We start from the raw sequence: 24,353 nt of genomic DNA, 5'->3' as shown, positions 1-24,353 counted from the left end.
CTCTTCAAATCAAGACGGCTGAAACAAGCCGAGCCATCAAGCTTATCCAAAATGTCATCAATGCGCGGGATTGGGAATCTATTCTTGATGGGGTGAGCTTATTTAAAGCTCTATAATCCACACACATGCGGAATGACCCGTCTTTCTTTTGAACAAGAAGCACGGGAGAGCAATAAGGTGAGGAACTTGGCTGAACCAAACCTTTCTCTAAAAGCTCATTTACTTGCTTCATGATCTCTTCTTGTTGTGCGGCACTCACATGGTATGCGGGTTTGTTAGGTGGAGAACTGCCTGGCACAAGATCTATGTGATGATCCTCGAGCCTTTGAGGAGGTAATTCACCTGGCAATGCATCAGTAAAACAATCGTTGAATGCATGAAGACAATTCAGCCTATCGTGAATCAAAGCATCCACATTTTGATGACTTGGGTCAATGCTATCACGAACAAAAACCAAGTACGCAAAAAGACTCTTTTTCATTGCTTTATTAATCTGGATGTGAGATACAAGTGGAATAGAATCCCCTTCCTTGCCGGCATCAACGATATGCATGCGGCCTCTATGCATAAAAGAAATCATAATTGTCTTGTACTCTTTGCGGGGCTTTTTGGATATGATAACTAAGCTATGAAGATTGATCAAAAACATACTCAAGGTGGATCAAAGATTGTACAAGACATCATGAATATGAGGGACAAAAATTGGTATATGCAGAAAAATGATATGAGATTAACACAAGAAGACACTAATTATGATTAGACATGAACCAAACTTACATAATCACTTGATCACGACTTATACCTTATTTAGAGACTCCTCTACCCTATTTTTAGTTGCATGAATTGCATGAACAACATGTACCAACCATTTGTAGGCTTTACACACCAACCACTGACCACTAGCCTATCAACCACATATTAATTTGGACTAAGGAGTTGGGATTACATTTATCCAACAATCCCCCCTTAAGACCAACTTCTTACAAAACATGAATCAAGTCTAACAAACCTCCTTGACACAATGAGTAAGAGTCCCCCCTGAACAACAACATAGGGTAGTGTACTCTCCTCTACAACTTATCAAGTTGGAACAACATAAGTCTTGACTCAACCACATACATGACATAATCTAAAAAGCATACTCCTCATCTACATCTTTTATACTAAGACTAGAACAAAGATTTGTTTCTTCTTGTTGGTTGACTTCTTCAACCACATGTGCCTTTGCTTGCTTTTGATCTTTTTGGTAGCACTTTGAGGATGGATGATTCGTCTTTCCACAATACTCACAAGGATGTTTGGAGAAACAATCCTTAGTAAGATGATTTGTACGACCACAAATAGTACACTTCTTCTTTGCCGATGTCGTAGTAACAGTATATGCATAAGGATCTATCACATCCTTTGTAATCTTCTTGTCTTCTTCCTGCAAAGAATTTATGATACTTTCCAAAGAAGGGACTGGATCCTTCTCTTTAAGTACCGTCACAATTTGTCTAAAGCTTGAAGGTAAGCTTTTAAGCAGGATAGCAATAGCATCTTCTTCAGGAACAGGAGATTTAACATAAACCAACTGTGTCATTAAGCTCTTCAACCTGTTAATCAAAGTTGCTAAATTTTCATTACTCTCCATGGTTAGATCAAAGAGTTGCATCTTCAAAAACTGATTTTGGAATGCTTTGCACCAAAAGTACGTTCTAATAATTCCCAAGCTTCCATAGCTGACTCAACATCATCAATACAATGAATAAAATCATCTTCTTAAGCAGTAATGATAATACCAAGTGCTTGTTCATCTTTTGCTTGAAGTGCAGCCGTTGTAGCTCTTGTAACTGCAGCAGAAATACATGCTTCATCATCAGAACGTGGCTTGACCATACTCCGCAGATTTTTCTTCATGAGGTAGCCCTTCACCTTGATTTGCCAGGTATGGAACCCAGTTCCGTTGAATTTGTCGGAAAATTTGGAACTCATGATGATAAAATATGATGATTGATGTTGAAAACTTGCTCACATAGATGATTTAAGCCCAAATAACAAAAATATCATCAATATAAATCAAAATAGGTATCACCATGTAGTTGAAGCAGAAACTGCAAAAAATAGGCGATTGGAAATCAGCTCCGTACAGTAGCTACGACAGACCATATGCTCCAAGATTTTGTGTGCTGAATCTTCACATGATGGACTTGCAACACCTTAGAGGAATTGGCTCAATTCGAATCGACGAAGGCGAATTGCCGCGCTGAACAAAAAACGGGCTGCGCTGATGGCGATGACAAATTCGTCGAGCTGCGTCAAAATTGGCCGTTGAGCTTCGAGTTGTAGCATGCGTGGAACCAAGGCTAAGAGCCTATATCAAAAGATTAGGGTTTCAATCTCTCAGGTGTAAGCACCGAAGCAAACTACAGCAAGTGGTTCAAACAGAAAAAAACTGGCTATGGTGATTAGGAAATTGATTAGGGTTTTTGCTAATAAACTAAGCCTAATTGAGTCAAGCTTTGATACCAAATGTTGGATATGATAACTAAGCTATGAAGATTGATCAAAAACATACTCAAGGTGGATCAAAGATTGTACAAGACATCATGAATATGAGGGACAAAAATTGGTATATGCAGAAAAATGATATGAGATTAACACAAGAAGACACTAATTATGATTAGACATGAACCAAACTTACATAATCACTTGATCACGACTTATACCTTATTTAGAGACTCCTCTACCCTATTTTTAGTTGCATGAGTTGCATGAACAACATGTACCAACCATTTGTAGGCTTTACACACCAACCACTGACCACTAGCCTATCAACCACATATTAATTTGGACTAAGGAGTTGGGATTACATTTATCCAACAGGGCTCAAGCCTATGATGCCATGGCTTGCCAAGCAATACATCACATCCATTAAGTGGTGCAACTAAGAAATGCTCATGATCAAGGTAACCCTGGATATGTATACGCAACTTCCCTAATAGTGGGGTAACCTGCACCTCTTTACCAACAAAGGCAGCTTCTGCTTCAATTTGAGGTCCCATGTTCTCAACCTCAATACCCAAGGCAGCTGCTATCTAAATAGTGATGAAGTTATCGGTTGCACAATCATCAAACATAAATAAGGCGGGTTGATCCTTGATTTGACCCCATGGTTTGCATACCATCCGCACTTTTGCATCATGTTTTGTGTTTCCCTGCACATCGGAAACTGCATGCACATTAGCCTTGGTTTGCTTGTCCTCATGCTTTGGTTTGCGGTCAGGGCATTGTCTAAACATGTGCTCTTTGCTGCCACAAGAAAAACATTTTCCCTCCTTGGCATATTGCTTCCTTTGCTCGGGGGTCGAGCCAAATTTGTTCTTCTTTGGCCCATGATCTTTAGATGAGGTATTTTCAGCTTTACCTCCCTTCTGGATCTCCCGGAAGCTCTTTTTAGGTGGATGTCCACCTTTTTGCAAATTTGGGACAGCCTTATTTTTGCCCTTTGAACCCCCTTGATCTTGCTTAATTTTGAGCACCAATTGCTCCGTAGCAAGAGCAGGGGCTATAAGCTGTTGCAAAGTGTGTTTCGGGTGCAATTCAATGCCTGAACGATAAGCTGGTTGCAATCCAGAGCGAAACTTCCTCTATCTTTCATCCTCAGTGATTTGCATAAAAGGAGTTACCTCAAGCAACACTTTCCAAAACTTATTGACATACTGTTGCACACTTTCATTATCTCTTTGCTCAAGTCTATCCCACTTTTGAGTGAGAGTTTGCTCCGCATTAGGTGGCAAGAACTGGGCATAAAATCTGTCCTTAAACTCTTTCCAAAAGAAAATGGGATCTTTGGTGGTCTTTTCAGTGATCCACCAATGAGCGGTTATCTCCTTCAAGAACATGCTAGCATGGCGTACTTTAGACTTCTCAGTGAAGTCCTCATCACTAAAAGCAATATCAAACTGTGCCACAAATGCTAACACCTTGGAAGCATCATGCTCTCCATGAAAAACATCAAACTTAACGGACTTGTCACCTGCTTTAAATTCCTTCAGCTTTCTGGGATGAGGCTCATGGTCCTCTCTTTTTCTTTTCCACTTATCCAACGGGGCAGCCCTATCTGCATGGGCTCCATGGACCATCATGGAAGTTTCATGAAGCACGGTGACATGTGCTCCACGAACCTGAGGATCAGATGCATGTGACCTTCCTGCATAAGGCAATGTCTCTCCATGAGACAATTCAGTAGGCAAAGCTCTTCTAGTGGCAGACCGGTCACCCCCTCCATGGGATACATGCCTTGAATACATGTGACCATCATGCCCTCCATGAGCACTAGCATACATATACCTGTCACTCTTTGTGCCTTGTGGAGAAGATGCATGACGAGAGGTGGCTGTCACCTCTTCCCTTTGCATAAATGACCTCAACCTTTTAGATGCGGGATCTCCATGCTTCAAGCGAGGTGGATTTTTGAATTTCAGCTCTCCATCTTCCCCCTCTTTGATGTCACCTTTGCGGAGGAGATAGGAAAGTGCCAACTCTCTTGGCTTCTTGCCCACTTCTCGTGCCATGGACTCAAAAGTCATGTCCACCATTGCATCGGCTTTCCTTGCTTCAATGGCACTTTGCACATGGGGATCTTCATGCAAAAATTTCATGCTCTTGTTTCTCATATGCTCCAATTCAGCCCTCATTGCATTAGACTCTTCTTGCATAATTGTCTTTCCACGAGACGGTTGTCCCCTCGAATCACTATCATTCACCCTCTCAAGGGGCTTGTGCCTTCCCTGCAAAGCATCAGAACCACGCAAGGCACTTGATGGGCCCCTCGAATTCGGCACTTCCAAAGGGTTGCCTTGGCTGTCCATTGTGTAAAGTGTGCTAGAAGCGAGGTGTCCAAAACACAGTGAAACCGATCCCATCAAGTGGGAATAAACTCCGTTGGACACCCACATCCCATGGATAGAACACAATCCAGGTCATACACGGGTGGCACCAGTCTGGCTCCCGTCCATACGACACCATCCTGCTAACACACGAGTGGCACTAGTCTGGCTCCCGTCCATGTTATGCAAAATACTAGCCCCTTCACATGAGACACCGACCTGGCCTCAAGTGAACGAGACACAAATCTGGAGATGGACCAAATGGTCGGCCAATTGGTGACAGTAGAGAGTCCTAATTTAGAAAATGTAGGCCAACTAGTTGGCTAACTTTGTGTTAATTTGTGCTTAACGTTAATTGCACAAAGTCTCTTTTTTCCTTTAAAGGAATGGGCCTCACAACTTGGGCTGATATCGTCTGTTGAAACCTAACCCTAACCTTAACCCTAATTTGTAGCCTCGCATGACATATGAGGATGACACATGTAACACTTCGCTTTTGCAAGCATCTCCCATAGGATCAGCGATCTGAGCACCCAACTATCCCATGGCCCCTCAAAATGAGTGGCCAATAGGCTGCTCAAAAGCCCTATGGATGACTTTATCCATGACCGACTTTATCCATGACCCCTTCCAAGATGGTGTTGCTAGTACCTTTTCCACACCAGAACTTATGCATTTGACTCTGACATGACGATAGGCACCCGACCACTGACCTAATAAGTGCCTGGGATGACATGACGCATTGAATCATACAAGAGGGTTACAATGAGTTCGGATGGACACAACACTAATGTGTGGGACGTGCACGACTCTGACTACCCCTTGGCAGTACACAAGTAACTTGTCCCTGGACAACTGTTCACAAAATGCATGGTGCCGGGCCCTAGGGCTTTGCATTTGAGTTGGTATGGTATGTCCACAAATACAGGATGCACGTGACGCTTGGACAGCAGCACCCAGGTGTCCAGCAGCCACACATGTGAAAACAGCAGCATTTATGCAAGTCGGGGATGTCCTCTAGCGATCGACGGCAATAGACCTGGCCAACAAGGCATTGTTGGATTATATCATCTCCAGAGGGTCTACATCACCTTTTCATGCTTGTACTAGTCATTTTATGAGACCCTGCATTGGTATATTTTAGCAGATATTATTCAACATTTTTCTACCATTTTTAGGCATTTTTCTAGCATTTTATGCTACCGTTCTGTTGTCGGCCAACTACAGCTTGCCGACCAACATTCTGGGGGAGTATATAAGGGCTGACCCCCTTTCCCCCGGTTCATCTCATTCTTTTGCATCTTGTTGAGGTCATTGGCACCTACTTCTGCTTCTTACCATTGTACAGCACCTACGGGCTTCCCTCATGCTCAGTTTTCAGCAATAAACATCACTTTCCAGCATTTGCAGGTCTTGTACCTGGGCCTACATCTGTGTTTTCTATTTGCTTCACTTTCTTTCATGGTATCAGAGAAAAACGCGGACCTGTGAGCAGAGAGCTGTGTTTTCTGTTTTGGAGCAGAGGCTTCGATAGTTTGCTGCGTTTTCTGCAGATTTCAGCGTAGAAGGTGCTGCGTTTTCTTCCAGAAGGAAAGGCTTCCTCAAGATTGCTGCGTTTTCTTCATCTGACCCTTGGGACTGTTGTATTTCTGAATTTTCAGCAAAGATTGCTGATTTTTATGCTGATTGGATTGCTGAAGCCCTCTTCTAGGTGTTGAGGACAGGGATCTTCAGCTTGGAGAGATCTTTTTTCTTCCTCTCCTTTCAGTTTCCCACCCTCCCTCCCTTTCTTCTTGCTGTGCACAGCCTGAGAGGAGGATTTGCTGATTTTTTCAGCCCCTTTCTTAAGAGAAGGTTTCTTGTCAGAGGACAAGACTTCAAGAGATTTCTCTCCTACTGCTCTTTCTACAGTTTCTTCTCCAATGCCTAGATCTCCCACCCACCCTCTCTTCTAGTCTTTCTTGAGGAGGTTTGGATTCTTGGTGGTGATGGCTTTTGGAAACCCTCCCCTTACTTCTACCAACTATCAGATTTGGTCATACTGGACTCAGTTAACTTTGGAGGCTTCTTGTCTTTGGGCTGTTGTTGCTTCTCCTCAGTTATTGGATCCTGTTTATCAGGGAGTTTATGATGCTTCTGCCAAGATGGTTATCATCCAATCTCTATCACCTTCCATACAAGTGGAATTTTTATCTGCTTCTTATGATGCCTCTTAGCTGCGGCTTGAACTTCAAAGGCAATATTAGGACTCAGACATTGCCTCCTCACAGCATCAAGAGACTAGGGCCAATGTTAGTTTCAGATTCTCTCTCTCTCTCCACAGGACACAATCCTAGTGACCACAGCTATGACTTCTTCAGTAGAGGTTAGGGTCGCATCAGATGAGGTTGAGGATCATCCACTGATTTCTTCCTCCGTTAACATTGCAGATGTTCATGCCTACCCTCTCCATGGTGTTGATGATATTTCTCTAGGTTCCCCTCCTATGCTACAAGATATGCTTTCAGAGGAGGATTCCGCTTCTTATGTTCCAGAGGAGGCATCTTCAGAGGGTTCTATGGAATTCTCATTGGTGGTTACTTCCACTATTTTAGAGTCTATTTTGGTTTAGACTTCAACCCTGGCGGATTCAGTTATCCCTGATGATCCTCTTGTGCCAGAGGTTACTTCATTTCCTCCTCCAAAGGAGGATTCATTGTCTAAAGATCATCTTTCTCCTATTGTTGGAGAATCTTTACCCTAGACAATATTTTCATCTAGCATACCTTTGGTGGATTTTGGAGTTGCTACCTCTGCGGTTTATCTAGTGACTGCTCTATTGGTGGTTGTTTCTAGCCCTTCTCCAAGCATTTTGGTGTCACTGACTCCTACTTCATCAATTCTTCAGAGGAGGAGGAAGAGTCTACTACGGTACCGATACTTGTTGCAGATACAAAGGAGGTACCATTGTCCATTTTCCTTGGAGTTATCAATGGTTCCCTTTCTTGAGAACAACTTCTTCTGGATTGATCCCAGTGCTGCTTCTACATCACCTACTTTGGATGTGTCCATTACAACTTGTACCTCTTCCTTCCAATTTGAGAGGAGGTGGTGTTCTTCTTCTTCGTCCAGTGTTCGTCGATCCTTTTCAATCTTATATACTTTACAAGACATTGATCGACCAAAGGATCCCCCGGACCAAACTTCGGCTACTTTTGGAGTTCTTTCTTCAGTGTGCTGGTATTGGACCGCCCCTCTGGCGCTGAAGAGGAGGTGTTGGATTATATCATTTCTAGAGGGTCTACATCACCTTTTCATGCTTGTACTGGTCATTTTATGAGACCCTGCATTGGCATATTTTAGCAGATGTTATTCAACATTTTTCTACCATTTTTACGCATTTTTTTAACTGCTGGTCTACTTTCGCCCGGCCTCCTTCAGTTGGCCGCCCAGCACTCTAGGGGAGTATATAAGGGCTGACCCCCTTTCCCCCGGTACATCTCATTCTTTTGCATCTTGTTGAGGTCATTAGTAGCTGGTTCTGCTTCTTACCATTGTACAGCACCTACGGGCTTCCCTCGTGCTGAGTTTTCAGCAATAAACATCAGTCTCCAGCATTTACAGGTCTTGTACCTAGGCCATCTATGTTTTCTATTTGCTTCACTTTCTTTCAGGCATGATAACCCCTACATATTCATGTGTTGGATATTCAACACGATAACGTGAACACACATTTATGAAACAATTCAGCGCATGGTGATGAAGCTGCAAAATGAACGCATCAACGGGGGTGCCATGAGCTTTGGGCCATTCTCACCTTCATTAACAGCCACCTCAATGAAGAAATAGAGTTCAAAGAAGATGAATTTGTTATCTCAGACACATTGCCCAATGCCACTAAGCATATTGCTAATCTGATCAACTATGGAATGAAGCTAGCTGCCATTGAATTTACTACAAGGCATGTGTTCCATGGCTCTGTTAATAATGCAAACCGAGCAATGTCCTTGGTGCCATTTACAACTCCTTTGGAAAGTAGTGATTGTCACCAATTGGCCGACCATTTGGTCCATTCCTAGTTTTTTTTGCGTCTCGTTCACTTGAGGCCAGGCCGGTGTCTCGTGTGAAGAGGCCAGTATTTTGCTGACATGGACGGGAGCCAGACTGGTGCCACCCGTGTGTTAGCAGGATGGTGTCGTATGGACGGGAGCCAGATCAGTGCCACCCGTGTATGACCTGGACTGTGTTCGATCCATGGGACTGTCACGCCATGGAAGAGCCAGTATTCGTGCCGTGTTTTACCTATGGGACTGTCACACCATAGGGAAACTCGTGCCTGGAACTGTGTCTTACCTATGGGACTGTCACTCCATAGGAAGACCAGGTTTTTATGTTTTATGTCGTGCCAGTTTTGTGCCGACAGATATTTTGTACTTGTTCCATGAACGGGAGATATGTCCATGTTACTATTTGCACATGCACACATATTTTGCATGCTTGAAACTGTTTTCGCATGACATGTATTTGTGTGTTTGCCTGCTTGACGTGTTACTTACTGAGCGGGGACGCGTCGTGAAGTCTGCCCTGTATTCTGACAAGTTTCAGTGCATGTGAACAGGTGGTAAGTATATGGTACATGTTGTTTTAATGTTTTAAATTCTAACCTTTTAATTTATAAGGTTAGGTGTTCACATTCACTTAAATGTGGGCACCCCCTTTGGGCACCCACTTAGGGGCCAAGGTGGGGAGCCCCACTTAAGTGAGTGTGGGGGTGGGCATGGGCACCTACCCAAACTCCCCACCCACATGCAAACGTGGGTATCACCTAGTTAACTCCACATTAAATTTTATTAAAAAGACTCCCTCCTTCAAGCGTGTAGAATCCATCGCTTCTTGCGTTTGTTCATCACCCATCGCTACCACCAACTTGCGTGGAGAAACCGGCAACCATCTTCTCTTCGCTTGTTTTTCCTAAGCGGCTGGCTGCCTTCCTTGTACGACTGCAGTACCCACTGCTGTGCTGGCTGCGCCTGTCTCTCTACAGCCGGCTGATTTTACTACAAGAGGGCTGCGCCTGTTTTCCAACAGATTGCCACAGCAGCAGGCGCCTGCATCACTTCTCTTTCCCTTCCTACAGGCGGCTACTCTCCCAGGTGACAGTACTTGCAGGCTGCCCATCCTTTTCCGGCTGCGGGCTGCTCATCTTCTACCGGCTGCATCTCTCCAAGCTACGCATGTCCCTACAGACGGCTGGGGCTATGCGTTTGTGTTCCGGCCAGTAAGAACATTGCCCTCAGGCAACTCTGTTTGGGTTCCTCTACACTGCAGCCAAGCCTCTCCTCCTTTGCAAGTGGATGCTTCTTCTCTCACAGCAGGCGGCTGTACCCTTCGTGGTGGTGCTTGTCTTGTTAGTTCTACACGAGGCAACTATTCCTTCAACAAGGGTGGCTTCATCTTCTTCAAACACCACGAGTATGGCCTTTCTTTATCAACCATCTACAAGTAAGTGATTTTCAGATTTGAGTAAAGCATTTTCTGTTTAAATCTGATAAGGGATTCATCCCTCTACGGCCACACCCGTTCAGTGCCGGGTTGTCCAAGCTGTATTGGCGAACCTCGGTCCAAAGGTGCTGAGATCGGGAGAGCCGGGCGTTAGTACGAGAGCGCCTGTTTGTGCGTGGTCTCGGAACACCAGTGAGGCGCTTTCCGCGGAGTCCAGTGAAAGCACAGGACCGTAGAGATTGGACCACACTAGTGGTCGTTCTGCTTCGAGTTTTCTTCATCGAAATTCAAGCCTATTTGTTTGGTACTGTTTTCATATGTACATGGACATTATCTGGTTCTCAGAACCCATGGAGCATTGTATTCATTAAATACTCCCAATAAATATATCATATATTGAGGGGGGGGTCGGCCCGTTCCGGCCCCAGTGCTGGTGTCCATCTTTCCATTTCTGTTCATTTAAATTTCAAGTTGTTTTAAGTTGTCCATTTCAAATTTGTGGTTTTAAAGTTGTGCTATTAAGCGTGTGGGTGTCCAACGGAGTCTTTCCCACTTGACGGGATCGGTTTCATTGGTATCAGAGCCAGGTTGTTTCCCTCTTCTTAGTGGGGAAACGAACCTGTGTACTGGACATCCCGCTTTTAGCAAAAACTTTGAACACAATGGACAGCCAAGGCAACCCTTTGGAAGTACCAAATTCGAGGGGTCCATCTAGTGCTTCTCGTGGGTCTGATGCCCTGCGTGGTAGACACAAGCCCCTTGAAAGGGTTATGGATAGTGAATCCAAGGGTCAACTGTCTCCAGGAAAGACAGTTATGCTTGAACAAGACCCTGATGCTATGAGGGCTGAAATGGAACATATGAAAAAACTTTTGCAGGCTCAAGAGCAAGAATTAAAGTTTCTGCATGAAGATCCACATCTGCAAAGTGCTATTGAAGCCAGGAAGGCTGATGCTATGGTTGATGTAACCTTTGAATCAATGGCTCGTGAAGTGGGCAAGAAACCAAGGGAGTTGGCACTTGCCTATCTCCTTCGCAAAGGTGATATCAAAGAGGGGGATGACGGAGAGCTGAAATTCAGAAATCCACCTCGTTTGAAGCATGGAGATCCTGCATCCCAGAGGCTGAAATCTTTTATGCAAAAGGAAGAGGTGACTGTCACCTCTCGACATGCATCTTCTCCCCAAGGCACTAAGCCTGACAGATATATGTATGCCAGTGCTCATGGAGGGCACGAAAGTCACATGCATGCAAGATATGTATCTCATGGTGACAGGTCTACTTCCAGAAAAATTTTGCCTTCTGAGTTGTCTCATGGAGAGACCATGCCATATGCCGGTAAGTCACATGCATCTGAGCTTCGAGTTCGTGGAGCACATGCCACCGTGCCCCATGAAGCTTCTATGACGGCCCATGGAGCCCATGCAGACAGGGCTACCCCGTTGGATAAGGGGAAAAGAAAAAGAGAGGACCATGAGCCTCATGCCAGGAAGCTCAAGGAGTTCAAAGCAGGTGATAAATCTGTCAAATTTGATGTCTTTCATGGTGAACATGATGCTTCTAAGGTGTTAGCGTTTGTGGCACAGTTCGACATTGCTTTTAGCGATGAGGACTTTACAGAAAAGTCAAAGGTGCGCCATGCTAGCATGTTTTTGAAAGGGACTGCTGCCCATTGGTGGATCACTGAAAAGATCACCAAGGATCCCATCTCTACTTGGAAGGAATTCAAAGATAGATTTTATGCTCAGTTCTTGCCACCCAATGCAGAGCAAACTCTCACTCAAAAGTGGGACAGGTTGGAGCAAAAAGATAATGAGAGTGTGCAACAGTATGTTAACAAATTCTGGAAAGTGTTGCTGGAAGTGACTCCCTTCATGCTAATCTCAGAAGATGAAGAAAGAGGAAGTTTCGTTCTGGATTGCAACCAGCATATAGATCGGGTATTGAATTGCACCCAAAACATACGTTGCAACAACTCACAGCTTCTGCCCTTGCTACAGAGCAATTGGTGCTCAAGATCAAGCAGGATCAAGGAGGTTCCAAGGCGAAGGACAAGGCTGCCCCAAATCAGCAAAAGGGTGGACAGCCACCTAAAAAGAACTTCCGGGAGCCTTACAAGGGTGGTAAAGCTGAAAATAACACATCTAAAGAACAGGGCCCAAGAAAGAACAAATTTGGATTAACCCCGGAGCAAAGAGAGCAATATGCTAAGGATGGAAAATGCTTTTCTTGTGGTAGCAAAGACCACATGTTTCGGCAATGCCCAGATCGCAAATCAAAACACGAGGACAAGCACACCAAAGCAAATGTTCATACAGTTCTTGATGTCCAAGGTAATACAGGTCATGATGCTAAAGAGAGAATGGTTTGCAAGGCTTGGGGGCAAATCAAGGATCAGCCCGCACTCTTCATGTTTGATGACTGTGCAACTGACAATTTCATCTCTATGCAAATGGCAACTGCATTGGGTATTGAAGTTGAAAACATGGGACCTCAGATTGAAGCCGAAGCTGCATTTATTGGTAAAGAGGTGCAGGTTACCCCTTTGATAGGGAAGTTGCGCATTCATATACAGGGTTATCTTGATAATGAGCATTTCCTAGTTGCTCCATTGAATGGATGTGATGTATTGTTGGGCAAGCCGTGGCACCATAGGCTTGAGCCCCGCAAAGATTACAAGTCCAATATGATTTCTTTTATGCATAAAAGCCGCATGCATTTTATTGATGCTGGCAAAGAAGGGGATTCCATCCCAGTTGTATCACACATCCAAATTAATAAAGCAATGAAAAAGAGTCTTTCAGCGTACTTGGTTTTTGTGCGTGATAGTCTTGTGCCAAATCATCAAAATGTGGATGCTATGTCTAATGATAGGCTGAATTTTCTTAATGCATTCAAAGACTGTTTTGCTGACTCGTTGCCAGGTGAATTACCTCCCCAAAGGCCCGAAGATCACCGTATAGATCTTGTGCCACGTAGTTCTCCACCTAACAAACCCGCATACCGAGTGAGTGCTGCACAACAAGAAGAAATTATGAAGCAAGTCAACGAGCTTTTAGAGAAAGGTTTGGTTCAACCCAGTTCCTCACATTACTGCTCTCCTGTGCTTCTTGTTCAAAAGAAGCACGGATCATTCCGTATGTGTGTAGACTATAGAGCTTTGAACAAGCTTACCATCAAGAACAGATTTCCTATTCCACGTATTGATGATATCTTGGATAAACTTGATGGCTCAGCTTGCTTTAGCAGACTTGATTTGAAGAGTGGTTATCACCAGATACGCGTGGTACCACAAGATGTCCATAAGACTGCATTCAAGACAGCTTTCGGATTATATGAATTCTTGGTAATGCCTTTTGGTCTCACCAATGCTCCTGCTACTTTTAATCGTATGATGGATAGGATATTCCGATCCCATCGCAAGTTTACAGGAGTCTTCTTTGATGATATCTTGGTTTTCTCCAAGAATGAGCAGGAACACAGAACTCATTTGGTCACAGTGTTCGAAGAGTTGCGGAAGCATAAACTTTTCGTCAATGCCAAGAAAAGTGAGTTTTTCCTTTCAGAGATTCATTATCTGGGACATATTGTATCCAAGGATGGAGTTACAATGGATCCTGCAAAGATCGAGACTATTCGGAATTGGCCCGAATTACAAAACGTACATCAAGTACGTAGTTTTCTGGGATTATGTTCGTATTACAGGCGTTTCATAAGGCATTTTGCTATGATTGCCACTCCTCTACATGATCTCACGAAGAAGAAAACTGTTTTCAAATGGACTTCAAAGGAACAGGATGCTTTCTTGCAGCTCAAGCATGCGATCATATGTGGTCCAGTATTGATTGTTCCTGACTTGCACAAGTCATTCGTGGTTGAATGTGATGCTTGTGGTGATTGCATAGGAGCTGTCCTAAATCAAGAAGGGCATGCAGTTGCATACGAGAGCCGTCGTTTGCATGATGCTGAGCTTCATATGGATATCTATGAGAAAGAGCTCTTGGCTGTAATTCACGCCTTAAAGATTTGGAAACATTACCTTCTTGGGACTGAATTTGTAGTCAAGACAGATCATCAAAGCTTGAGATACTTTCTATCTCAAACCAAGCTTTCAGAGAAGCAGATGAGAATGGCAAATTTTCTTTCCATGTTTCATTTTCAGATTGTGCATACTCCAGGAAAGAAAAATGTGGTGGCCGATGCACTATCTAGGAGGCCTTATGTTGTTGCAGTCTCAGTGGCCTCTCATGGAGATCTATCTGCTATGAGAGATTTGTATCATTTGGATGCTGATTTTTGCCATATATGGACTGATTTGATGGCTGGTCATTCACATGCCTCTTATGTTATCAACGAGGGTTATCTCATGAAGGATAATTGCCTATGTGTGGTGAAGGATTTGCGTCCTAAGGTTATGGACGAATGTCACGCTCCACCATATGCTGGTCATAGAGGTATTATGCCTACTACTCGCATGATTCAGAGGTATTTCTATTGGCCAAGCATGCGTAAAGACATTGAGGCTTATGTCCGTGCATGTATCACTTGCCAAAAGGTGAAATTTGATAGGCAAAAGCCTCCAGGTTTGCTTCAGCCATTGCCTATTCCCTCGCAACCTTGGGAAAGTATCACGATGGATTTTATTCTGGATTTACCTAGATCCCAGCATGGGAATGATGCTATTTGGACTATTGTGGACAGGTTTAGCAAGCACGCTCACTTCTTGCCCGTCAAGAAAACCATTAAAGCTGATCATATGGTAAAGCTTTTCCTTGCTAATATTTTCAAGCATCATGGTATGCCTAAATCCATTGTTGGGGATAGAGATCCCAGGACTACAAGCCTATTTTGGAGGGCTTTGTTTGATAATATGGGTACTAAGCTTGAATTTTCATCAGCTTATCATCCCCAAACGGATGGCCAAAGTGAAGCTACAAATTCAGCTGTGTTGGATTTATTGAAATGTTATGTGGCAGATCAAAAGACTGCATGGGAGAAGTATCTTCCACTTGTTGAGTTTGCCTACAACAATACAATCCATGCTTCCACAGGAAAGGCTCCGTTTGAGATTATTTATGGCAGAGTGGTCTTGCCACCCATCCTTCGTACAAAGGATGAAATTTTTGCAGCTGATGAATATGTTCGTGACTTAGATGTTGCCTTTGGTCAGGTGCGGACAGCCATTGCGAGATCTCAGGATAAGCATAAAATGGCTGCTGACAAGCATAGAAGGGACATGGAAGTCAAAGAAGGTGATTGGGTATTGCTGAAATTTGAGAAGGCTAGGCTTCGGAAGAGGCCAGGACGAGAAGGATCATATCCTAAGCTTTCTCCTCGCTATTATGGACCCTTCAAGGTGATTCAGAAGATCAATAAAGTGTCCTACAGGCTTGCTTTACCTAGTCATTGGAAGATTCACAATGCTTTTCATGTGAGTCTATTTCGAAAATATGTGGGGCCAGATCCTGATGAGCCTGTCAGGATCACAGAAGATCCGCCAGAAATTGAAGAGCTTGAGGAGATCCTCCAGCCAGAACAGATTGTTTTTCACAAGGAGAGAAAGCTACCTGCAGGAAAGCTTTCCAGGAGATACCTTGTGAAGTTTAAGAATTATTTGCCTATTGATGCCAAATGGGTAAATGAACATTACTTTGCAGATTATCCGCAATTGTTGCAGGCATATCTTGAGGCTTTTAAGTTGAGGTCAACTCTTTAGAAGCCCGGGGGGATGTCACCAATTGGCCGACCATTTGGTCCATTCCTAGTTTTTTTTGCGTCTCGTTCACTTGAGGCCAGGCCGGTGTCTCGTGTGAAGAGGCCAGTATTTTGCTGACATGGACGGGAGCCAGACTGGTGCCACCCGTGTGTTAGCAGGATGGTGTCGTATGGACGGGAGCCAGATCAGTGCCACCCGTGTATGACCTGGACTGTGTTCGATCCATGGGACTGTCACGCCATGGAAGAGCCAGTATTCGTGCCGTGTTTTACCTATGGGACTGTCACACCATAGGGAAACTCGTGCCTGGAACTGTGTCTTACCTATGGGACTGTCACTCCATAGGAAGACCAGGTTTTTATGTTTTATGTCGTGCCAGTTTTGTGCCGACAGATATTTTGTACTTGTTCCATGAACGGGAGATATGTCCATGTTACTATTTGCACATGCACACATATTTTGCATGCTTGAAACTGTTTTCGCATGACATGTATTTGTGTGTTTGCCTGCTTGACGTGTTACTTACTGAGCGGGGACGCCTGCCAGTGAGTCGTGAAGTCTGCCCTGTATTCTGACAAGTTTCAGAGCATGTGAACAGGTGGTAAGTATATGGTACATGTTGTTTTAATGTTTTAAATTCTAACCTTTTAATTTATAAGGTTAGGTGTTCACATTCACTTAAATGTGGGCACCCCCTTTGGACACCCACTTAGGGGCCAAGGTGGGGAGCCCCACTTAAGTGAGTGTGGGGGTGGGCATGGGCACCTACCCAAACTCCCCACCCACATGCAAACGTGGGTATCACCTAGTTAACTCCACATTAAATTTTATTAAAAAGACTCCCTCCTTCAAGCGTGTAGAATCCATCGCTTCTTGCGTTTGTTCATCACCCATCGCTACCACCAACTTGCGTGGAGAAACCGGCAACCATCTTCTCTTCGCTTGTTTTTCCTAAGCTGCTCGCTGCCTTCCTTGTACGACTGCAGTACCCACTGCTGTGCTGGCTGCGCCTGTCTCTCTACAGCCGGCTGATTTTACTACAAGAGGGCTGCGCCTGTTTTCCAACAGATTGCCACAGCAGCAGGCGCCTGCATCACTTCTCTTTCCCTTCCTACAGGCGGCTACTCTCCCAGGTGACAGTACTTGCAGGCTGCCCATCCTTTTCCGGCTGCGGGCTGCTCATCTTCTACCGGCTGCATCTCTCCAAGCTACGCAAGTCCCTACAGACGGCTGGGGCTATGCGTTTGTGTTCCGGCCAGTAAGAACATTGCCCTCAGGCAACTCTGTTTGGGTTCCTCTACACTGCAGCCAAGCCTCTCCTCCTTTGCAAGTGGATGCTTCTTCTCTCACAGCAGGCGGCTGTACCCTTCGTGGTGGTGCTTGTCTTGTTAGTTCTACACGAGGCAACTATTCCTTCAACAAGGGTGGCTTCATCTTCTTCAAACACCACGAGTATGGCCTTTCTTTATCAACCATCTACAAGTAAGTGATTTTCAGATTTGAGTAAAGCATTTTCTGATTAAATCTGATAAGGGATTCATCCCTCTACGGCCACACCCGTTCGGTGCCGGGTTGTCCAAGCTGTATTGGCGAACCTCGGTCCAAAGGTGCTGAGATCGGGAGAGCCAGGCGTTAGTACGAGAGCGCCTGTTTGTGCGTGGTCTCGGAACACCAGTGAGGCGCTCTCCGCGGAGTCCAGTGAAAGCACAGGACCGTAGAGATTGGACCACACTAGTGGTCGTTCTGCTTCGAGTTTTCTTCATCGAAATTCAAGCCTATTTGTTTGGTACTGTTTTCATATGTACATGGACATTATCTGGTTCTCAGAACCCATGGAGCATTGTATTCATTAAATACTCCCAATAAAGATATCATATATTGAGGGGGGGGTCGGCCCGTTCCGGCCCCAGTGCTGGTGTCCATCTTTCCATTTCTGTTCATTTAAATTTCAAGTTGTTTTAAGTTGTCCATTTCAAATTTGTGGTTTTAAAGTTGTGCTATTAAGCGTGTGGGTGTCCAACGGAGTCTTTCCCACTTGACGGGATCGGTTTCAGTGATCCTATGCTTGGATATTTTTTTGTTGGTTGTAACCAGCTAAAGCCACATTCTACAATGGCTCGTCTATGTAACACTTTTTTCTTGTTTCAAAGTAATATAGAACTAAACCCACACAATCACCCAAATTTTTCAGAAAGCAATATTGTTCAGTTCAACAATTTAAAACGCCAACAGATAACTGTGAATGACCTAGAACAATGCTGAGTTCAAGTTCTCTTCTAGTTCTTGCACCATGCCAGATGTGACCAAAGATAAAAATGAGAGCGAATGTGGCTCAACTAGTGTGCAAGGTCCATGAATAGACTAACAGTGGCTCCACAAGGTAAGCACCCATGCTGGTCCGCCAGCTCATCAGGTGACCCCTAGAGGTTGCCCACCCTCTGGAAATGTACCACTGCCATTTGATTTGTTAGTTTCAACTTGCCAAGCGGGTGTTACAAAGCCACCCTAAGCAATACCTTGTGAAGGGTTCTAAGAAGTCATGGTTCAAGGTAAAGAACGAATTACAACACACATTTAAGTTTGTGCTCAAGATAAAAACTACAAACTATGGCCACTCATTTTGTGCATGCCCTAACTTGCATAAACTCAAGTGCAAAGGAGTAGAGAAGCTTCATTGATGAAGCCAGAAAAACCGATTCAACCAATGGCCATAGTGTCAAAGCCCGAGATCTCTCTAAGAAGGAAACCTGCAATACAAGCCATGAAAAGCAAGACAAAGCAACAAACCCTAACCCTAGAAAGCAAAGCGGAAGAAAAATATCTGGGTACAGCCATACTGGCCACCCAACCATGACAGCCATGAGCAAGGCTCACAATCTTGGTCGTCCCCACCGAGCCACGAGCTAGAGCGTCCTGCTCTCGTGAGTGCCCTGCCATCGTCCTCATCTGGTGTCCTCTACCACCCGGGGTTGTCCCCCAAGGACGACGGCCTCCTACGCGATGGTGCTCCCTCTCCACGCGCTCTACACTCCTGTGCTCCATCTGTAGATGCGTGCCCAACTGGTACCCCTCCCCCCAATAAATAGGGAAGGAACGCCCAAAAAGCACATGCTATCAATAGCGGACCAAAAAGCACATGTCCGCCCACAACATATCACACTCTAGCTCGCCAATCTGCATGTCCCTAGCATGCACATGACATACTTCCCTTCCTCAAAAGAGCTCACTCTTGAGCTCAAGAAAAAGAACTCAAAGAGAAGTTGTCACATTCGCAACACTAGAGAAACACCCTCCATTGGACGAAACCAATAGTCTGAAGGACAATCCGACTAAGAGATCAACCTGCTCAAATAACATGACATGAGCGTCAATTCCTAGTCACAAAAGCCGAATCCGGAGCAAAGGGATCATCTGGGTAACTCGAAGCTGACAATGCTACCAATACCAGAGGTAAGTAACCACTGTCCTAAAGAGTTATCCCGAAACCAAAAGTATCTTCCATTTGACTACCATGCTTTCTTGATGTCCTCTATAAATCTAGTCTGAAAAAAAAACAAAAAACTGGGAAAACCAAAACCTACTACTAAAGCTTGAGCCAAGTGGAACACAACAGTAGTCTCTTCCCAAACAAGGGAAGAACCGATCTTCTAGAAAAGATCATCAAGCTGTACTTCGTCACCTCGGAAGTCTAACTTCTCAAACAGACCTCGGAAAGTCTATGAGTACCTTGGACATGAAAGAAACAATTGTTCCAATAGACCTGATTATGACGCAAGCTAGCATCTATCATAACTGTATGCATCAAAAGTAAAGTATCTATCCCTCAAAACTATTGAGATAGCCTTGTGTTTGCAGGCGGAGAGTCCGAATGAAGTCTTGACACTCTGGCGTAGCCCCGTAACATGCGATGGATCATGGTGTCCCATACCAACAAGATACAACCCATACCCGCGCTACGATTACTACAAACCACCACTTTGTGGATTTGTCACGATCTATCAGAAACAATAAATGCCAATGGTGGCTGACCATGTGCCACAAACTGAAACAAGTTCTCGAAAGGAAGAACTACAAACGAGACTAGTGATCATAACTCGGTCCACGGATTGGACAACATCTCTGTACACAAAGAAGAACAACCTTGACCAGCGTCCCAGTCAAAGCATCTGTCTAAACCCAAAAAATCTTGGAAACCAATACTTGCTTCCAAAAACTTATGCGCATAGCGCAAATTCTTGAATAACCATGATTCAATAGTCTTGGTATAAGAATAGGCAGGTATACTTGGAATAGTGTGAATATCTACACACACTCCAGCTATGGACATGAAACTAGAGGACCATCAAAACCTTAAGGACTCTAAGGCTAAAAAGATACATATTGGGTATTGTCGCATAACCGTCTTGTCATGCAATCTGACAATGAATCCCAACATGTAAACTTAATCTAAATGCCCTCTATCAAATATCCGTGTAGCCACAATGGCAATGTGTGGTCAACTATTCCTCAATCCTACATATGTAGATAAGTCTTGCCTATCAAAGCCCAACAACGAAAACAATGGTCATTCTAATATCTGTAGGGTATTAGGTTTATGTCTTGCATGGTACAAGGCCATGACTAACTCGTGTGTGTGTGTGTGTGTGTGTGCACGTGAAGTTCTTGGAGTAAAAACTCCCATGTGTACCCCAGAACAAACATGTGTACTTGCATAACACGGTACAACACTGTGCTTTTATTGTTAAACCCTACCTTGCATGTTTCTTGCATGTGTGAAAAACAAACACATACCTCATAACATGCTGGTCCAAAACTGAGATAGAGCGAAGCACGTGCATCCGAAGTTCGCAAATACACTACAAAGTCCCATACACAACCTAGACATCTTGGAGAGAAAAGAATCTAAAGAGAGATCGTAGAAAAACATGTCGCCATCACTTGCTATTGTAGGGCAGCCCACTGACGATCGTACGCCTCTGTCCGGACAACCTACATGTGGCTGTCCACAACCTTTGGCTACGTGTGATAGACCTCGGGTAGCACGGATAGTTGTGGCATGTGCGGCTCTGCTAGACTACCTTGCATCTACATGAGTGCGTGCACACAAGTCATGCGTGGCTGCAGCCCCAAAAATTTGGTCTTCCTCATCCCAAAGGGGTCCCCATCAGTCCCCATGTGGACTGCCACAAGCCCCATCGCGCCCCAACAGTCCCTGCAACCGCCAACAGCCCTGGTCGACTCCAACAGCCGTTCACAAGTGCTGTCGACAGTCCTTCCCACGTCCGTAGCCCAAGCGACCACGTAAGGGACCCCCACGCGTGCCATTGGCTTCGGGAAAGTAAGTGATATATATATATATATATATATATATATATATATATATATAGTTTCATAATGGGCTTAAAGAATAACAACTTACACAACTTGATCATTGTTTCCAATCCAGAAACATTCGATCAATGTTGCAAAGAAGCAATATGTTTAGATGACAACATGCTAGAAAAGATGATCATGCTACGAGGTGTTCCTCATCTAAACCAAGTGAAGAAATGGCAAAAGAAAGATCAATCTCAAAATTGATATTCCCAGAATTTTATGCAACCTTGCTTAAAACTTTACAACCAACATCTCTAAGAGAGGATGAAAACCTTCAAAACCAGACATCCTTAATGCCTCTAAAAGTGAGGAACAAAATGGCTTATGTTGAGTGCAATCACTACTATCATCCCAATCCTCATTGTGCATACAAGGCACCTATTATTCTATACTGCATATATATATATATATATATATATATATATATATATATATATATATATATAAACTGCTCGCTTTTTTAAATTAAAAAAATTAAGCGCTTGCTTTATAAAAAAAACTCAACCTGTCCAAAAAATAAACAGTGCAGGGTCTTTGTACAACCGACGCTCTCTCTCTCTTTCTCTCACTCTCTTGCCCATAAGTACAAGGGCACAACAACCTTGCACACACATGCTACTTCAAAAACAGGAAATATCTTACCTGTATCTTTCCTTGAGCGATCTCAGAGTCGCTCTGATACCACTGTCAAAGCCCGAGATCTCTCTCAGAAGGAAACCTGCAATACAAGCCATGAAAAGAAAGACAAAGCAACAAACCCTAACCCTAGAAAGCAAAGCGGAAGAAACATATTTGGGTCCAGGCATACTCGCCACCCAACCATGAGCAAGGCTCACAACGTATGCGTGCTTACGATGTGGTCTTGCTACTCGTGTGTAGATGGCCTAACTTGCATAAATAAATGAAAGAGAAACTTGCCACTTCTGAATTGCAAAAAGATAATGAAAAATAATTGTTAAAACCAAACAATGCCTTTGGCATATGCCAACAGTTATTGGTCATCACAATGCTTTATATACCCTCGTAGTAAGCTTGTTCAAGGCTAACAACGAGAACTTCGTAATATCATATGCAATAGATCCGAGACCTTACATAAGATGTAAACAGGAAACAAAAAGCCTCGTATATAATCATTCATTACATCCTTATGATCATATTAAACATTATTTTCAGACCACATGGTACCCCAAGGACCCTCCGAGTGTGACGAGAACCATAAACACGCAAGCTCAACATACTGACATACAAGTAATCAAAAGCAATCAGTCTCTCTTCATCCAACTTTTACACCACTAGACTTTCTTTGCATCCTTTGTTCTTAAGCTATCATGCCTTCAAAATAGAAGGTTGTGTTAAGCTTCACACCAGAAGTGAACATGATACTTCATATGAGAATCCTGCATACAAAGATTCATGGTATACTTCATTTGAATGTGTGCAAGGATTGGGCATATCCTTGGATGTGTGTATTTGAGAATTAAACAGCTAAAAACCCTATACACAAAAAAATAATGCTGCATGGGTCATTTGAATGATCAAGAAGTCAAGCACGTGCCCAAGTGGTGAGTTCATGGCCCAAAGGTCGTGGCTTCGAACCCCGACACCTTCTTAAGAGAGCAAGAAATTTGACAAGAATCGTGCAGATCCTTATAATGATAAAGGAAAGAACCCCAAGTACACAAAAACGAAAATTAATGGACTATTATTCCAGGGGCAAACTAGGGTAAACTTAGCTGGATTTCAGAATACAGTGCCATTCTCCCTGCAGCATGCCTTAGGCCGGAGTCCTCTCTGTGAGCTGGATTTCTCTAGCAGATTGATGAAGATCTGCAGGTGGGCAGTCTGGTGATGGTGGCGGGTGGTTCTGGTCAATTTTCCACGGCGCCCAGTTAAGCACAGAGGCGTAGAGCTTTTCCCCTACCTCGCAGAATGCCGTAACGATCTCTTCTACGACGTTGGGCACACCCGGTTCGTCGCTGTTAGCAGCAGGTGTTCCCCCCTCTTCTTCTTGGGGCATGCAGGGGGCATCGGCTGTTGATTCTAGTGCTTCTATCGTCTCGCTTGACACACTCCAATCCATGTAGCCTTCCTAGGTAGAGCAAGCTTACAATTTACAATCATTCAGCTAGGATCTCGCGCTCTCTCTCTCTCCCTCACATAGGTGCCCATGATGTTGATGGGAAGTCTCTCTTGCTTATAAAGGCCATGATCCACCTGAGTTCAAGTCGCACCGTTGGTCGTATATGCCCTCGTGTTGCATTCTACCGAGTTCAAGTCCCACCGTTGGTCGTATATGCCTTCGTGTTGCATTCTACCAAAGTTAATAGCTCTCTCTCTCTCTTTCTCTCTCTCTTTCTCTCTCTCTTGCTTATAAGGGGCATTCAAGTAGGGACATTAGAGTGCCAATGTGTGTATAGGTGGAAGTTGCAAAGTTAATTTATTGTTAAGGAACAACAAGTGCCAACAATACACGGAAAGAATGCTACTCTTTTTCTCCGCTTCTCATTGCATGCCAACCGAGAGGCTTCGATTATCCTCTAGTGCGGCCCCATCTAGCATAACATTGAGGGCATGCAACCAGACGCGTAGATCGAGTACATGATGAAGATTTGGTAGGTAAAGATACACCTGCATGCAAAGAAACATAAGAGAATGTACTTATCCCTTGGTTACTAGCACCTGCACTTTTTAAAGAGAAGACCCTATTATGCATGTGTCGCTTTCTTATGCTAACACTTTGTCATTTGGCCCTATGGAAGCTACTACTATGGACAGTCTTCATGTGTCGATGGTTGAGACGATCTCTCCCTCAATCTCGAGAAGGGTGGGGTCTCTTTTTACATTAATGCACCTAGAAGCCACACTAGAGGGACGAGCATCCTGATGAAGCCCCAATGGACTTGTGAGCA

General features: G+C 44.1%; 1 protein-coding gene across 1 annotated transcript; it reads right to left on the bottom strand.

Annotated features, from left to right (window-relative positions):
• Positions 1 to 2,199: 2,199 nt before the first annotated feature.
• Positions 2,200 to 22,922, bottom strand: LOC147633475 (uncharacterized). Its single transcript, XM_086806561.1, has 2 exons — positions 22,087 to 22,922; positions 2,200 to 2,353 (listed from the first exon to the last, which is right to left on the bottom strand). Exons 1-2 carry the CDS (start codon positions 22,248 to 22,250, stop codon positions 2,200 to 2,202), a joined length of 318 nt encoding a protein of 105 aa, XP_086662687.1. The 5' UTR covers positions 22,251 to 22,922.
• Positions 22,923 to 24,353: the final 1,431 nt, after the last annotated feature.

This window comes from Cibotium barometz, chromosome 12, assembly GCF_041138505.1.
Source record: "Cibotium barometz isolate CiBa-2024 chromosome 12, ASM4113850v1, whole genome shotgun sequence".
In the NCBI taxonomy this organism is placed as follows: Eukaryota; Viridiplantae; Streptophyta; class Polypodiopsida; order Cyatheales; family Cibotiaceae; genus Cibotium; species Cibotium barometz.
This window is presented reverse-complemented; position numbering and strand designations above follow the sequence as displayed.

Excerpts from the sequence above, each read along its gene's own strand:
- LOC147633475 (XM_086806561.1), bottom strand. The coding sequence starts at position 22,250 with ATGCCTGGACCCAAATATGTTTCTTCCGCTTTGCTTTCTAGGGTTAGG. Across the intron at positions 2,354-22,086 it reads TCGCTCAAGGAAAGATACAG|GCTCTTAGCCTTGGTTCCAC; the intron begins GTAAGATATTTC and ends CTTTTGATATAG.